This window comes from Hyla sarda, chromosome 1 (assembly GCF_029499605.1).
Source record: "Hyla sarda isolate aHylSar1 chromosome 1, aHylSar1.hap1, whole genome shotgun sequence".
Taxonomy (NCBI): Eukaryota; Metazoa; Chordata; class Amphibia; order Anura; family Hylidae; genus Hyla; species Hyla sarda.
In genome coordinates, this window is record NC_079189.1 from 221,131,043 (window position 1) to 221,149,492 (window position 18,450).

Here is an 18,450-nt window from a genome sequence, read left to right on the forward strand (position 1 = left end):
GGCTGAACTAATTTACGCAGGAAACGTCAGCAACCGCCGAGCCGAGAATTTTGTGACGAATCGAATTTACTGTAAGTTCGCTCATCTCTAGTCTCGAGCATCGATCGGAGCCTTAAATACTCATACGGACGAATAAAACAGCGCTGATGTTAATGACCCAATACTATTCGTTCACAAATGGTTTCTATTTACTGATTTTTACTATATATGTGTGGATGCATGTGCCTATTATTTATGGACATCTGGCAGCTTGGTGGTCCCAGGGATGGTGGACTAAAAGGAATTCACTCTTAATACACACACCAATGTGTATATATATATATATATATATATATATATATATATATTTCATTTATAAAAATATTTATGAAAACATAATTATTGTATACAGATATTGACAATAAATGGTTAGCTTTCATAGAAAACATAAGCCACTTTCATTTAAAATAAATCTTCATATTCAGTCACTTGTTATCCATCCGTTTGTCTATCAAAGTTCCTTACATAAAAAAATTTTCGTCTGCTGTCCCAAACATTGAAGACATTTCTGTAATAAAAAAAAAATATGTCATATTGTTGGTAAGGTAAGGTATTAGTGCATTTTTTGTTTAAGATCGCACCAGGGCTTTGTATGTTCAGTTATGTTGATTGAACAGGTCATGGTAAACTGGCCACTAAATGTGTGTAGTTCTGCACATGAAGGCCTACCCACTGTTTTCTGGAGGTGTGCAGAAAGAACAAGCTCGCCTGCCACATGTACCAATATGCCATATAGTTAAAGGGGTTCTTTTTCCAGGCAAAAGCCTCATGATAGGCAATCAATATCCTATTGATATGGTGCCAACACCCAGCACCTGCTGATTAGCTGTTTAGGTGAGCCGTGGTGTAAGTACAATGTACAGCGCTAGAAGCCTCGGCTGTACTTTGTATAGTGGCCGTGCCTGTTACTGCACCTCAAATCCTATTCACTTTGATAGTAACTGGGCTGCAGTGACCCAGCATGGACACTATACAATGTACTGTATGTAGATGAGGCTTCTGGCTTTGTAGTGTACCACTGATTGGCATGGGTGCTGGGTATTGGCACCCCGCCAATCAGCTGTTGATGGCCTATCCTAAGGACAGACTATATCACTTAATTTTGCCTTGAAAACCCCAATAAATCTTCCAGCTAGAGTACTTTTGTACATGTCCTAACCAGAGTCAATTCAAACATTGCAGCCTTCAAATGTTTCAAAGCAGATATAAAGAGAGCTATTTTCTTAGTTGCTGCATGATCTGGGGAATGCTGCTGCTCTTCTAATGTGTTGTACTGGCCCTTCTACCACCTTCTCTTTTGTAGATCAAAATTTATAGTCCACCTTTGTGGATGTTATGGTTCTCTTTAGTAGTATAAAACTGCTCTGGAATTGAGCACTGGATGTTTTATGAAGATGTGTCCTCCATCCACTAATACCATAGACCACCAGGTGAACAGAAAGTGAGGAACTCAGCACAAGACCATATATACATAATGTATGCAGCATATTTCTTAAGTGACATAATTACAGTTTTACGAAAGGAAGGGGGGGGGGGGGTGAGGTTTACCTTCATAAAATATCTAATATTTTTCACTGACAGATTTTTTTTTGTTACCTTTATTCTTCATCTGTAGATCATTGGCAATGGTTTGCAAACATTCTAATCTGTGTTGCAAATTTTGATAATCAGCAGTGACAAAGCCAGAAACTGGTTCACCTGAAAGTAAATAAAAAAAACTTACACTGTTATCCCCTTGGTGCCATATGACATACATTTATGGTGGGTGGAGCAAGAACAACATTGAGTTGGCTTAGGACCTGAGCCCACCCCATGCACAGCAGGATTGTTATGCAATGGCTGGGTCAGAGGTAATTCTGATCATATCCATTTCACCACTTAGATGCCATGATCAATTGTGACTGTGTATTTGTTTAACCACTTAGATGCCATGATAAATTTTGCCTGTGTGGATACTCCCTTGTCAAATGACAATATACAGTGGGGCAAAAAAGTATTTAGTCAGCCACCAATTGTGCAAGTTCTCCCACTTAAAAAGATGAGAGGCCTGTCATTTTCATCATAGGTATACCTCAACTATGAGAGACATAATGAGAAAAAAAAAGTCCATAAAATCACATTGTCTGATTTTTAAAGAATTTATTTGCAAATTATGGTGGAAAATAAGTATTTGGTCACCTACAAACAAGCACGATTTCTGGCTCTCACAGACCTGTAACTTCTTCTTTAAGAGTCTCCTCTGCCCTCCACTCCTTACCTGTATTAATGGCCCCTGTTTGAACTTGTTATCAGTATAAAAGACACCTGTTCACAACCTCAAACAGTCACACTCCAAACTCCACTATGGCCAAGACCAAAGAGCTGTCGACGGACACCAGAAACAAAATTGTAGACCTGCACCAGGCTGGGAAGACTGAATCTGCAATAGGCAAGCAGATTGGTGTGAAGAAATCAACTGTGGGAGCAATAATTAGAACATGGAAGACATACAAAACCACTGATAATCTCCCTCGATCTGGGGCTCCATGTAAGATCTCACCCCTAGGTGTCAAAATGATCACAAGAACGGTGAGCAAAAATCCCTGAACCACACGGGAGCTAGTGAATGACCTACAGAGAGCTGGGACCAAAGTAACAAAGGTTACCATCAGTAACACACTACCCTGACAGGGACTCAAATCATGCAGTGCCAGACGTGTCCCCCTGCTTAAGCCAGTACATGTCCGGGTCAGTCTGAAGTTTGCTAGAGAGCAATTGTATGATTCTGAAGAGGATTGGGAGAATGTCATATCGGCAGATGAAACCAAAGTAGAACTTTTTGGTAAAAACTCAACTCGTCTTGTTTGGAGGAGAAAGAATGCTGAGTTGCATCCAAAGAACACCATACGTACTGTGAAGCATGGGGGTGCAAACATCATGCTTTGGGGCTCTTTTTCTGCAAAGGGACCAGGACGACTGATCCATGTAAAGGAAAGAATGAATGGGACCATGTATCATGAGATTTTGAGTGAAAACCTCCTTCCATCATCAAGGGCATTGAAGATGAAACGTGGCTGGGTCTTTCAGCATGACAATGATCACGTTGAAAGTCCGTGTTGCCAAGCAACAGCCCCAAAACATCACTGCTCTAGAGGAGATCTACATGGAGGAATGGGCCAAAATACCAGCAATAGTGTGTGATAACTTTGTGAAGACTTATTTTCCTCCATAATTTGCAAATACTTTTAAAAAAAATCAGACAATGTGATTTTATGGATTTTTTTCTCATTACGTCTCTCATAGTTGAGGTATACCTATGATAAAAATTACAGGCCTCTCTCATATTTTTAAGTGGGAGAACTTGCACAATTGGTGGCCGATTAAATTTTTTTTGCCCCACAGTAAGTTGTAGGACTGTCATTGTAGCTGGAGGACTAATAATTGTAGCTGGAGGCCTAATAATAGCCCTAATACAATGTGGGTATACTACTAAGACATTGGGGTTTATTTAATAAGAGTGGAGTGAAGTTTTCTTTGTGGTTTCTGATTTCCGACAGGTATTTTCCCAAGGTATTTACTAAGGTTTCCCTACATTTTGCACTTTTCCCTACGTTTTGCCTTTTTTTTTTTACAACTGCTCTGATCTGTTGGGTTTTTCCACCACATTTTCTGTGGAAACCTTAGTAAATATGTTGGGATTTTTCAAAACTGTCGGTGACGCGCCCCTTTTGTCTGGACCACGCCCCGTTTGTCAGGATCACGCCCCTTTCTCCCGTGACCACGCCCCCTTTTCAGTTTTTTGTGTGAAATGGAGGGTTTTGTTCCTTTTTTGTCTCAACATATTTATCATACTATTACAGGGGGTTAATAAATTTGGCGCACATATGCAAAAAAAAAACAATTACTTCAGAACACCCTTTTGTATGATTCCTCCATTCCTCTGCAACTTTTTGCCCAAAAGTCGGAGTTGTGCCATAAATGTTCAACATTTTGAAAGTGCTTTCCAAAGGTAGTTTTGTACGCCAGGTCTGGGCTGGTGTAGATTTGCAGTGTTTTTGGGTGGGTCTGCAACATGTTGTGTAAATTTGCACTTGATAAATCCATTACCACTGCAAAGGGAAAACTGAAAGGTCATTTGCAGATTTTTACTCAAGCACCCAGTGTAGGAAAAAAAAAAAAAGCTCTAAAGACAATGATAAATCTCTTCCGCACATCCGCACCAATTCCGCGTCCGCATTCATTTGGGTGATTTCCGGCTTGTGCGTATTTCGCACGGAATCAGTGCGGATTCCATGCAGAATTCATGCAGAATCTGCATGCTGAAATTCTGAAGTGTGAATGGGAGTGCGGAATCCCATTGGTCTTTAATTTGATGCAGAATCTGTGCGGAATTCCACATGCGGGAATTCTGCTGTGTGAATATAGCCTAAATGCCAATAAATAAAAGCCTCAAAAGCCGGGTTCACACTACGTAATTTCCAAGTGGAATTCCATTATGAAATTCCACTCGGAAATTCTGATGCAGCAGAGTCCCATTGCTGGCAATCAGATTTCGCTGCACAGTGCACACAGCAGAGTTTTTAAAGACTTTCTGCCTGAAAATACCCTCAAAAAATTTCGCCAGAACATTGAACTTGTTCAGATATCAGCTCTGCAGACATGTCTGCGCGGTCCTAGCGCCCACTGATTCAGTTTGCGCTGTCCGTACTTGGATTTTCTGGCCGGATTTTCTCCGGTCGGAAATTCTGTAGTGTGAACCTGGCCAAAAAAATACCAATGTACCATCATGGTGTCTGGCATTTTACAACACAAAATAGTGATGCATGTTACGCTACTTTGATGAGGACCAGCAACAAAGGCTCGAAATGAAGCCTAAACCTGTTATCTGAATGTGTTCCTATGCGCCGAGTTGCTGATTCTGTACAAGTGTAAGTCATAAAGAAGCCAATGATTGTACAGGATAGAAAAGTGTTACCAACCAGGGTGTCTCCAGCTGTTGCAAAACTATCACTCCCAGCATGCCCGGACAGCCAAAGGCTGTCCAGGCATGTTGGAAGCTTTAGCTCTGCAACAGCTGGAGGCACCCTGTTGGAAAACACTGGAATAGAAAAAGGATAAACCATACATACCACAAACCAAGTCCTGCTCATTGTAAGGGCTGTAAAACTTTCCGCTGATGTCAATATTACTGACTGGAGCAGTAAGCAGGCAGTGGACTGGAGATCTAGATCGAAATTCTTGAATATGAGGGTTTTTCTTGGGGGCAGAGTCACGGCATGGTTCCACTGTGAAAGGAAACAAGATTTGTATCAAGAAGCATGAGATAGTAACCCAAAAGGTATCCAAATGGACAAAGCAATCATATAACTTATTTCAACATAACCAGAAAAGGCGGCAATAGTGGCGACACAGTTGTTGACTTAAAAAAACATTCAAACAAACAACAGGAAATACAGTAGCTGAATAACCTCACAGAAGAAGACATCTCAAGACGTTTATATACCGTTGATTTCTTGAGGAGGGTATCTAGCTTAAAACTAGCTTAAAACTGATGGATTATCCGCTGGATTGCTCAGTCAATATTAAACTGGCAGGGGTTAAACTCCCCTGATTCGAAGAGAGTGCAACAACCCTCCTTGTACCACCACTACTAAAAGCACATGCAGGAGTGAAGCGCATGTAAACATTAAAACAGATGGTTGGCGGGGGTGTCAGGAGCCAGACCCCAGTCAATTTAATGTTGATGGCTTTTTGTGAACTTGCATTTCCTGTTTGAGTTTTCTTTTTTGCCTACAAATACCACAATTAATTTTTCCTCCCTCCCACACATCAGCCACCCCACCCATTGAAACATAAATGAGCTGCATCCATTCAAAGACCTGTGGTTTTCAATCAGGGTGCCTACATCTGCTGCATTAGTTGCAGATTGATCTCTCTCCCACCAAGCGATCCCTCCACCCAGTGAAGCAGACAGGCTCCCTGTCATCAGCTGACTAGTGAGTCAGGTCTCGGCCGCATTGCAACCTGGGAAAAATCTGAGACAACAGTCATTTTGTATGCTGATAAAAATAAATATTGGGGTGAAAATCACAGAAGAATTGTGAGAAAACCATCACACATGGGTACAGACACTATATGATGAACTACAATAACTTTACAGCCCCTGAGGCATAGTCAAATAAAAAAAAATCCTGGAATACCCCTTTAAGCCTTCAGAGTTATGACAAGGTGATTTTTGTGCTTTTATTGCTGTATTTGAGCTCCAGAGAGTCTCCTCACAACTATGTCTTATTCTTTCCATTTAAGGGAGCAGAATCAGAACTCAGCTGTTTGCCATCAGTATTAACACCTAGACTTCCTTTCCCTTACTTCTCCAGCCAATCACAGAACTACACCTACATCTGCCTGCTATGCAAAGACATAGTGCTAGAGAGACTGCACTGGAGTGTACAGGCTGGCACTGTGCTGGAGGATGATTTATGGTACACTTTTATTGATGCACTTGTTTTGCAAGTTGCCATGTTAGCAGAAATAATCACGGAAACAAGATCACGGCAAGGAATGGACTATGTCACAAGAGCAGCTTCTTCTGTGCATTCCATACCGGTGGTCTTAGGAATGCAAAGAAGAAAAGATTAGGAAAATTCTGGGCAATATTGCAGGAAAAAAAGAAGAATCTCATGAATCCCATAAAACACTGCAGATATTTTTTTAATACTCAAAATAAGATCCAACAATGATATCCCTGTGATTGGTTGCTGTGGAAAAATCACTTCATTTTTTTCTCTCACACAGTTTGAAAAAGCTGGGCCTATGTCACATATGCTATGACTAAGCGTTGTACATTGACCTGAAACGCGTCAGCCTTTTTAAACTGGAATATTTTTCAAGGATCTTATGTAAAGTAATAATGGTGACCTGCCCCCACTTTCTTTGTTCTGTTTGGGCCCAGCATTCTCCTAACAACAAGCAGCGGACAGCAGTGAGATAACTAGTGACTTAGGGTTTGGAGCTTTTTTTTTTTTTTTTTTTTTTGGTACAAGGATTATAGGTAAATTAAGGAATATACAAATATGTAAGAAATCAAATGAACATCTAATGGAGGGAAGTTTTTTACAACAATAATGACCCCTTAAATATAAATTGACAAAAAATGTTTTTACGGTTTTCCTTGTTATACAGTCTGAAACTGGTTTGCCATAGTGCACTGGCGAAACTGGTGTATGAAAGCCTTTACCGTTAGGTGACCCACCCATTGGGTGCTGTTTGGAGACATATTTGAGAGACTTCAGACTCTCAAGTCTCTTAGATCTAGTTTTCTCACCATATTTTTTTGCCAGGGAGAGGAATAAGTGACATTATTTAGGCTGTGTATGTGTAAGTGACTGAATTCCTTCGGCTGAGATTTGTGACAGAAAATGCAGCAGTGAAAGGCAAGTGTAGTGCCTGGTCACATGTGTGTGTGGCTTATTGGGGGCCATGGTTTGCATCTATGCATTACAAATTAAGGAAACCCAATGCTAGTCTGTTCTTTTGTAATCTAGTCACGACACCCCCTGTGTTCTTCTCCTTATATCATCACAGGCTATAATATAAATAGGGCGTTGGGATGAAACTGGGCAGAAAGGCTCCACCTATAAAGCCAGAAGCAGTTATATAAGATGGTTTCCAATGATGGAGTAAGTTATGACTAGTTAAAATGAGGGGATGAAATACAGGTAAAGTGTTGTTTACACTGCCGTCGGCTCCGCTATGTGGAGCTCCGTCGGCAGTTCTGTCAAATTTAGCAGAGAAAAAAATTGTCTTCTGCTAAACTCCTGTAAAATCACTGGGCCACTGACGGACTCCACGCTAGTGAACAGGGCTGGTGCAAGGATTTTTGCCACCCTGGGCAAAAGCTAATTTTGCCACCCCTTGACCTCGTCCATTAGCTTACTTGACACGGCCCACCTTACTACGAGAGTGAAACACTGTAACAAACCCTCTCCCCATGTAATATATTTACTACTGGGGTGACACATTGCAACAAACCCCCCTCTTCATGAATTCACTTTACTACTGGGGTAACACACTGAAACAAACCTCCTCCTCATTTAATTACCTTACTACTGGGGTGGTACACTGTAACAAACCTCCTCCCCATGTAATCTCCTTACTACTATGGTGACACACTGTAACAAACCTCCTCCTCATGTAATCTCCTTACTACTGGGGTGACACACTGTAACAAACTTCATCCTCATGAATTTACCTTACTACTAGGGTGACACACTGTAACAAACCTCCTCCTTCCTACTCAGGTGACACTCAGGTGCAGATTTCTTCACACACAACAGCAGTGACAGTGTGCGGGAAACATCAGTGCTCTTCTCTACCAGGCTTCATCCTGTGCCGCCCTTTATCTGGGGGTGGGTGGATGGAGGTTTGAATGTAGAAGGGAAGGGGATTGCTGTCAGTAGCACTATCATCATTGCCCAGTGCCCTATACTAGTAGCAGTGCCGGGGTGGGGGAGCAGTGCCGCTGCAGCACGATTGGAGCTTGGGGGTGGCGGAGCTGTGCAGTCATGAGGAAGGACTAGAGGACTGCGCTGAGTGCTCCCCCCTACCATAAGTAACATAATTTAGTGTGTGTCCTCAGCAGGACGGAGGAGCGCTGCGTGCAATGGGGACGCTGCCCTCCTCTACCGGGCAGACTGTATCTTGAAGGGAATATGCCACAATTGAGGGGGGTAGGGGTGGGGGTTGTGCGATCGTGTTTAGTGTGCACAAGGAGACAGTGATCAGTTACTTGAGCGCTCTAGGCGGCTGCCTCGTTTGCCTACTGGTAGAGCAGGCCCTGCAAGTGAATGTTGTCCATCTGGATCCGACATTTGCCGCTTGCATACGACCCATTTCAGAGTCCATTTGGCTAAACGAGCCAAACAGACAAAATGACAATGTAAACCTTGCCTTAGGTGAAAAAGTTTTAAAGTGTGGGGGTTTGTAGGGTGCATTAAGGGGAGTTGTCTAAAGGGGTTGTCCAAGGTTTTAAACCTGGCTACTTCTATAAGCTTATAAGCTCTATAAGTCATGGTCTAAGGCCCTCGGAGACCTTACCATTGGACCACAGTAACCAATTTGGACACTATGACACCTGACATGATAAATACACCCCATTAAACATTTGTCAATATTTTCCTTTAGTTTCCAATTTTATTACACATATTCTATCATAGACAATATAGAATCATAGATTACCACTGGTATTGATCAGAAAAAAATCCACTTAACGGGGAAGAAAACAAAATTCAAAATGCCTGAAACAATGAAAATGTACTTTCCGAAGACTCACCGGTATCAGTGACTGACAAAGTGCTGCTCTTATCTTCAAGGTCTGCTATGTTCAACTTTATTGGTTCCCTGAAAAAAGATTTTATAGCATCAACCAGTAATTCCACAACATAGTTATAGAGAATATAATAAATGCTGTATGTTGAATTATATAGAGGACAATCTACTGATGCAGAAGAAACATTTTCAACATGTAAATTGATAAATATGAATTTAAATAGATTATAAATCCCCTTTGGATAGGGGATAAGATGTCTATGGGCGGAATACCCCTTTAAGCCAATATGTATGTGAGTATATATGCAGTGGTAATTGTTGTTCATAAATGTATATGGTTACATATATCGGTGTACACATATCAATAGTTACATTTTATGTGTATATAAACATATCACATTCCTTACATAAAAGGAATCTGTCAGCTGTATTCGCTGCTCAGAGCTGCAGATGCGATTGAATATATGTCAGGGCATAAAAGCAAACAGTGCCTTTTCTGGAGCTGATAGTGGTGGCCAAACTACTAAAACTATAAAGTCAACTTTGTCATGGAGGTGGAGTTAAGCTGCTCATGCGCCACAGCCTGGCACACCTACTCGCTTGCTTTTACCTTTCAGCCCCTCCTTGATTGACAGACAGGGCTCTGTTCATCAGTCAGGAAGATGCCGGGAGGTGAGGGCAAGCGAGGAGGCATGTTAGGCTGTGACACTTGAGAAATTCAACACCACCTCCATGACACTTGGCGGGGAGATAAATAGCAATTTTATTTAAGCCATCAGCTTCAGGAAAGATATAGTTTGCAATGGTGTCTGCAGCTCTTAGCAGCAAATACAGCTTACAGGTTCCATTTTATTTAGACATGAATGGGTTGTCAACGTATTAAAGGGGTACTCCACTGGAAAACCTTTTTTTTTTTTTTTTTAAATCCACTAGTGCCAGGAAGTTAAACAGATTTGTATACTACTTCTATTTAAAAAAAATCTTAATCCTTCCAGTAATTATCAGCTGCTGTATGTTCCAGAGGAAGTTCTTTTCTTTTTGAATTTCCTTTCTGTCTGACCACTGTACTCTCTGCTGACACCTCTGTCCATTTTAGGAACTGTCCAGAGTAGGAGCAAATCCCCATAGCAAACCTCTCCTGCTCAGGACAGTTCCTAAAATGGACAGGGGTGTCAGCAGAAAACACTGTGGTCAAACACAAAGGAAATTCAAAAAGAAAATAACTTCCTGTGGAGCATATAGCAGCTGATAAGTACTGGAAGGATTAGGATTTTTAAATAGAAGTCATTTACAAATCTGTTTAACTTTCTGGCACCAGTTGATTTAAAAAAATGTTTTTCAGGGGAGTACCCCTTTAAAGGGGTACTCCAGTGGAAAACTTTTTTTTTTTTTTAAATCAACTGGTGCCAGAAAGCTAAACAGATTTGTAAATGACTTCTATTAAAAAAATCTTAATCCTTCCAGTACTTTTTAGGGGCTGTATACTAAAGAGAAATTCAAAAAAGAAATGCATTTCCTCTGATGTCATGACTACAGTGCTCTCTGCTGTCCATTTTAGGAACTGTCCAGAGCAGCATATGTTTGCTATGCAGATTTTCTCCTACTCTGGACAGTTCCTAAAATGGACAGCAGAGGTCAGCAGAGAGCACTGTGGTCATGACATCATACATCCCCTGAAAAGTACTGGAAGGATTAAGATTTTTTTTTATAGAAGTGATTTACAAATGTGCTTAACTTTCTGGCACCAGTTGATTTAAAAAAAAAAAAAAAAAAAAATTCCAGGGGAGTACCCCTTTAACCTTATTAATTCAATATATTTTTTCATTTATATGAGGCAATATGCAATTTTCCATTCCACATAATTCACTGCTCTCAGTATTCACATCTATGCTGATATCTCATATATTACAGCATATGAAATTATTATTTCATCTATTATCCTCACTATGATTCTTTCTGTATATGTTAAAAACCAACAATTCAAAACCAATTACAACCACATGTCTCCCCAACGTGTTTTAATATGGCATCACCAGGGGAGTGAGACACTGGTTATAGCACAAATAAAGGCTGATAAAGCATGCCATATGGGGTAAAAATGGCATGTGTCCTATAAAGGACATTTATAATTGATCAATAAAATACCTTTTAATCCAAAACCTTTGTATGATGCTCTTATAATCCTTTCTTACTGATCTTTCGTGACGTTATTCTATTTCATGCTTAAAATAATTGACTCTTACTTGGAAACATGTCCAGACGGACAGCTAGCATTCTTTCTCAGATTTAAAGCTGCTCCATCTTTGTAGGGAGATAAACTGTCAGGAAGATGAATGATATCCTCTAAACTCTTTACCACGTCGTCCTTAACAGATGGCAGAAACATTAAAGCATTAAGTGAGCTAACAGATCCGACAACATAGAAAGCTTAGCTGAACAAGGTTCTGCAGTCTAAACACAATATAATGCAACTATTGAAAAGCAACCGATAACTAGGAACATATTTCACATTCCTGTTCACACAAATGTAATTGGTTTCCACCCAAAATGTACCGTATTTTTAGCTGTATAAGACGCACTTTTTCGTCCCCAAAACTGGGGGGGAAAAGTTGGTGCGCCTTATAAGGCAAATACACACCTATCGGGCCGGTCCCTACAGCCATCAACGGCCGGGACCCGCGGCTAATACAGGACATCACCGATCGCGGTGATGCCCTGTATTAACCCTTCAGATGCGGCGATCAAAGCTGACCGCCGCGTCTGAACTGAAAGTGACACTAACCCGGCTGCTCAGTCGGGCTGTTCGGGACCACCGCGGTGACATCCCGAACAGCTTACAGGACACCAGGAGGGACATTACCTGCCTCCTCAGTGTCTGCTCCATGCCGGGATCCCCTGCATGGCCGGCGCTCTCCTTCGACGTCATCACGTGGTTGCGCACGCCGTCCCATCATCCAATAGGAGCGGCATGCGGAGCGGCGTGCGGAGCGGCGTGCGGAGCGACGTGATGACGGCGACGGAGAGCATGGATCCCGGGGAAGAAGACGTCCGGAGCATCGGGGACACCACGGGGACAGCAATGGAAGGCGACTTCCAGGGCAGCGGTGATGAGCGGTGACGGGTCCGGAGCGGCGGGGACACGTGAGTATTACCTCCTACCAGTGGTCTTCAACCTGCGGACCTCCAGATGTTGCAAAACTACAACTCCCAGCATGCCCGGACAGCCAATGGCTGTCCGGGCATGCTGGGAGTAGTAGTTTTGCAACATCTGGAGGTCTGCAGGTTGAAGATAAATGTTGGGTGCAGAATCTTTTTTTTCTAGATTTTGCACCTTTAAAATTGGGTGCGTCTTATATGCTGGTGCGTCCTATAGGGCGAAAAATACGGTAGGTTTTTAATTTTGAGAAATCTGAGAAATGAATCAGTGGAGTCAGCCAGCTTATAAGTGAAATAATACCCCTATAATCCAAACTGGAGTTAAAAATATGTGGGCATGGATTATGTGTTTGTGTCAGCATCTTACATCCTGACCCCGACCCATAAGTATAACATGCATATTTTTTTTAACACTGTATGAATCTGGACTGAATTATAATTTAGTTTTTCTGGCATGAAAACCACATTCTATTTTAAAAGATTTGATTCTTATGACAAAAGAATAATGTTTTTTGGTATAGCATCCGGCATCCATTGTTTTTGAACACCGTACAGGGGAACGCAGCAAGATGTGTCCAACCATCCAGCTTCCAAACGGAGACACCAGTTTCTGGAGGGAAAAATGCCAGATGCCGGACATATGTAAAGGAGGCCTTACGCTCTGTTGGTCTTAAAAATAAAAGAGCCAGGTGGGAAGACAAAAATTAAAACTGACTGTGTTCCTAAAGAATCAGGGTGCATTCACACCACGTTTTTGCAATACAGTTCCCGTATCAGGTTTTTGATGAAAAACAGATTTCTCAAAACCGGACTTAACTGTATCAAAACGTGTGTACAAATATTAACCCGTATACTAATAAAAATCGTATACGGTTTGAAAAGTGATGTCCGGTTGCATCCGTTTTTTAAGAAAAAAGTATACGTTTTTTAACTTTTTATTCGATTATGAATAAAGTTTCACTTGTTTGATTGAAGTTCCAAGAAAAAAAAAAACTGTGCAAAGTCAAAAACTGTGTGGTGAAAACCGGATGGAACCGTACGCACATACAGTTCTGTAGGGTTCCCATTGACTCCCATGTTAAAAAAAAACGTATATGGTTTAATAAGGTTTTTCACCCGGACCAAAAATTGTGGTAGGCTACGGTTTTGGGTACGGGAAAAAAAAACGGGCAAGACAGTACAAGATGCAAAACAGATGCAACCAGATGCATCATTTGGCATATGGTTGTCACTGGAGAGTCAATACATACGGTTTTCAATACGGTTCCATACGGTTTTCACATTGAAAACGTATACGGGAACTGTATTGCAAAAACGTGGTGTGAATGCACCCATATCAAATCATGTTTGTTGTGTTAAGTTGAACTACTACAGTTTTGCAGACAACTTTCTCTTCTTTGGTAAATAAAGTTAAAATTTGACAATTAAAAACCCTACTGTTTACTCCTATTAGTGGTCAGAACATAACTACTAGGTTTTATACATAAGGTGGTACAAGCCTATTTAAAGGGGAATTTCGGTGGAAACAAGTAGAAAACAAATGTTTTCAAATCAACTGGTGCCTGATTTATAAATTACTTCTATAAAAAAATCTTGATCCTTCCAGTACGTATTAGCTGCTATATAAAACAGACAACAGTGCTCTCTGCTGACACCTCTGTCCGTGTCAGGAACTGTCCAGATTAGAATAATATTCCCATAGAAAACCTCTCCTGCTCTGGACTGTTCCTGGATACGGATAAGATAAAAACAACCTTAGCAGCAGGCGCTCAGGATCCCAGAGGAAGTGGTCACACTCAGGTCATAAAGTTGCAAAGTGCAGCAACTTTATTTGATGTACAGCAATAAAACAATGACATGTTTCGGGGTGAAACTACCCCTTCATCAGATTGACTGTACCTGAGTGTGACCACTTCCTCTGGGATCCTGAGCGCCTGCTGCTATGGTTGTTTTTATCTTATCCGTATCCAGTTTACCTACAGGATACCATCCGGTTGCACCTGGGACCTTTGGGCTGCACAGATCCACACCATTTTTACTAACCCCCTATGGGGTGATGTGCATATTTCCTATATGTTCAAGGTGAGCGGCTAATTTATAGAGCCTGCAAGAACCCCCTCCCGCAAGGGAAAATTCCCCCCACTCCCCCCTGTATCCAGGACAACGCACGAGGTGCCGTCCTCTGGTCTTTTTCTTCTTTTTACTTTTCTACTGGACAGTTCCTGACACGGACAGAGGTGTCAGCAGAGAGCACTGTTGTCAGGCTGGAAAGAACTTCACAAATTTCTCTGTAGTATGCAGCAGCTGATAAGTACTAGAAGGGTTAAGATTTTGAAATAGAAGTAATTTACAAATCTGTTGATTTGAAAACATTTTTTTTCCACCAGAGTTCCCCTTTAAAGGCCATTATGTTACACATGGCCAGAATGACTTAACACTTTTTGTCACACTCCATGTCACACATGGTGTGAGCTGACCTTTAATAATCCTTTTTTCTCTCACATTAACCTGTTACTGTAAAGGTTGCTACACAGGGGTCAAGTCCTGGGGAAAAAAAAGTGGTGGAACTCACCCAAGATTTACACTGAAGGGCTGGTCCTACTAATGGGAACAGTGTACCTGCTGTGGAAAAAGTGCAGGAACTCAGTTCCCATGCATTCCTGCAGGACTTGAGCCCTGCTGTTACAGCTAAATGATGATGAGCAGGAAAAGAATGTGAAAATGAAGTTTTAGAAATGTTTTAAAAACTAAATATTTGGCATGGACATAACTATTCAGACCCTTTGCTATGACACTTACATTTAGTTTTTTTACCTCCAATTTGTCTTGATCAACTTTGAGATGTTTTTTTTGTTTTTTTAAATTTTTAAAACAAGTTTAGCAGTTATACAACATTCCTTACACAGTTCAAAATATTTGAATTACATCCGTATAACCATGATTCATATAAACAATTGTACACTAAATTATGTTTAAACCCCCCTCCACCCCTTGCCTGTTGCAGACATCCAATTCCTTAGAATCAGTAATCTACCGATAAATATTACTTTTAGCAAAAAACTCACTTTTAGGAGATCTGGAATATTCATGACACCCCAACAGAAAAAGCCTTGGATCAAATGGAGGTATAAACATCACACATTCTGCCATCTTAATAGATATACCGGTATTTGACCACATTTTTTTTGCTTCTCTACAGTTCCAAAACATATGGAAGGAGATTTATCATTCTTTCCAAACGTATGACTTTTATATGACAATTTTTTTTACTTACTTTTGCTTACATGTGACCTATTTATCAAATAGTCGCACGACCTTGATAAATAAATCACACGTATGCAAAACTCGGGAAATCCACTTACAAAAGCATTTTTAAAGCAGAAAAGTTTTCCCTTATGTTAATAGCCGAAGTTCTTTATCTACCCTTTATACCAGTAGCGTCGCTAGAGAGTGATGGGGAGGGGGGTGCGTACCGCATCAGGTGACACCCTGACTGTCCTGACTGGCACTAAATAGCTGCACTCCAACTATCCCACAACAACCCATCCACCCTCCTCAAGGAAATGGCCATTTGCCCCTAGTCCTTGATAAAGCCACTGATGTGGTGAAACGTAGGACGGGCTATGTGTCAGTGATTTTAACCCCTTAAGGCCCATTTTGGCCTTAAGGACTCAGACAATTTAATTTTTACGTTTTCATTTTTTCCTCCTTGCCTTCTAAAAATCATATCTCTTTTATATTTTCATCGCCAGACTAGTATGAAAGCTTGTTTTTTGCGCGACCAGTTGTCCTTTGTAATGACATCACTCATTATATCATAAAATGTATGGCACAACCAAAAAACACTATTTTTGTGGGAAAATTTTAAAGAAAAACGCAATTTGGCAAATTTTGGAAGGTTTCGTTTTCACGCCGTACAATTTACGGCAAAAATGACATATGTTCTTTATTCTCAGGGTCAATACGATTAAAATGATACCCATTATTACATACTTTTGTATTATTGTTGTGCTTAAAAAAAATCACAAACTTTGTAACCAAATTAGTACGTTTATAATCCCTTTAATTTGATGAACTATTACTCTTTTATTTTTCCGTATAAGCGGCGGTATGAGGGCTCATTTTTTGCGCCATGATCTGTACTTTTTTTTTATACCACATTTGCATATAAAAACTTTTAATACATTTTTTTATAATTTTTTTTAATAAAATGTATTAAAAAAGTAGCAATTTTGGACTTTCTTTTTTTTTTTTTACGTTCACGCCGTTCACCGTACGGGATCATTAACATTTTATTTTAATAGTTCGGACATTTACGCACGCGGCGATACCAAATATGTCTATTAAATTTATTTTTTACACTTTTTTGGGGTAAAATAGGAAAAAATTGACGTTTTACTTTTTTATTGGGGGAGGGGATTTTTCGCTTTTTTTTTACTTTTAATTTTACATTTTTTTACATTTTTTTTTACACTTGAATAGTACCATGATTGCTAATACTGATCTGTTCTATGTATAAGATATAGAACAGATCAGTGTTATCGGTTATCTTCTGCTCTGGTCTGCTCGATCACAGACCAGAGCAGGAGACGCCGGGAGCCGGACAGAGGCAGGTGAGGGGACCTCCGTGCGGCATTCTGAATGATCGGATCCCCGCAGCAGCGCTGCGGGCGATCATTCATTGAAATTGCGCACTGCCGCAGATGCCGGGATCTGTATTGATCCCAGCATCTGAGGGGTTAATGGCGGATGCCCGCGAGATCGCGGGCGTCGGCCATCGCCGGCGGGTCCCTGGCTGCGATCAGCAGTCGGGATCAGCCGCGCATGACACGGGTTATCGCTCCGATGCCCGCGGTTATGTACAGGACCTAAATGTACGTCCTGGTGCGTTAAGTACCACCGCACCAGGACGTACATTTATGTCCTGTATCCTTAAGGGGTTAAAATATTCCACCACACTCTAAAAACAACAGTTAATTAGGAAGTGGACTGCAGCCACGTTACTTTCTAGTACGTAAATACGTAGCAAGCCCAGTTTTGCAGTAAGAATCCACACAAAGAAGAGTGATTTGGTGGAAATGTTTTTAAATCTTTATGAGACATTAAAAGTTAAGTTTTATATCTTTTGGTGGATGGTAAATTTAGGATTTAGTGGTCACAGTAGTGACCAATTGGTATTATGAAACAATCTCAGGAGAGACCTGAAAATGGCTTCTACTGATGGTCCCCATCCAACCTGACAGAGCTTGACAAGATCTGCAGAAAATCGCCAAATCCAGGTGCAAATCTTGTGACATCATACCCAAGAATACTGGAGACTGTCATTTCTGCCAAAGACACTTCAACTAAGTACGTAGGTAAAGGGTCTGAATACTTTTGTCTATGTAAGAGTTTGTTTTTTTATTTTTAATAAATTAGTAAAAATGTCTAACATTCTGTTTTCACTTTCTCATTATGGGGATTGAGTATTGAGTGTAGAATGATGGGGTATTAGCCCCCAGGCCATGCCATAACAAAATGTGAAAAAAAAGCAAAAGGGCTTGAAGAATTTCTAACTGCACTGTAAGGCTATGTTCACACTTCCGGAATGTCCGCACGGAAAATCTCTGTGCTGACATTCCTGAGGCTGCGGGTACCAGCACGTCTCATAGACAGCTATGCATTCCATGTAGGGTCCGCAGAAAGCATGAACAGGTTCATTCTTTCTGTGGACACGGAAAACGGTATGGCTGCATCGGAAACATCTGGCACGAAAATTCCACCATGTGCACAGAGCAGCAGAGTCCCATTGAATAAAGTGGGACTCTGCTGTTCCGGAATCTCCGGCAAAATTCCAATGCGGAATTCTGCACTGAAATATCAGACGTGTGAACATGGCCTAAGTGTATGCCAGACAGAAACGAAAACAACAATCTTATTAGTTGTTTGTAGAAATGAGCGAACTTACAG

The 18,450-nt window shown here is 40.9% G+C and overlaps 1 protein-coding gene across 3 annotated transcripts in view; it reads right to left on the bottom strand.

The window, feature by feature from the left end:
* Positions 1-373: 373 nt before the first annotated feature.
* CCDC158 (coiled-coil domain containing 158) overlaps positions 374-18,450 on the bottom strand; it is a 67,792-nt gene continuing 49,715 nt past the window's right edge. For 2 of the 3 annotated variants that reach the window (XM_056551915.1, XM_056551913.1), the window contains 5 exons: positions 11,589-11,710; positions 9,350-9,417; positions 5,148-5,303; positions 1,636-1,737; positions 374-547 (listed from right to left, as the gene is read on the bottom strand). In XM_056551915.1, coding sequence (XP_056407890.1) covers positions 501-547; positions 1,636-1,737; positions 5,148-5,303; positions 9,350-9,417; positions 11,589-11,710 — 495 coding nt within the window. In that variant the 3' untranslated portion in view covers positions 374-500. The remainder of the gene's footprint in view (positions 548-1,635; positions 1,738-5,147; positions 5,304-9,349; positions 9,418-11,588; positions 11,711-18,450) is intronic. The other variant, XM_056551916.1, reaches the window with a different exon arrangement.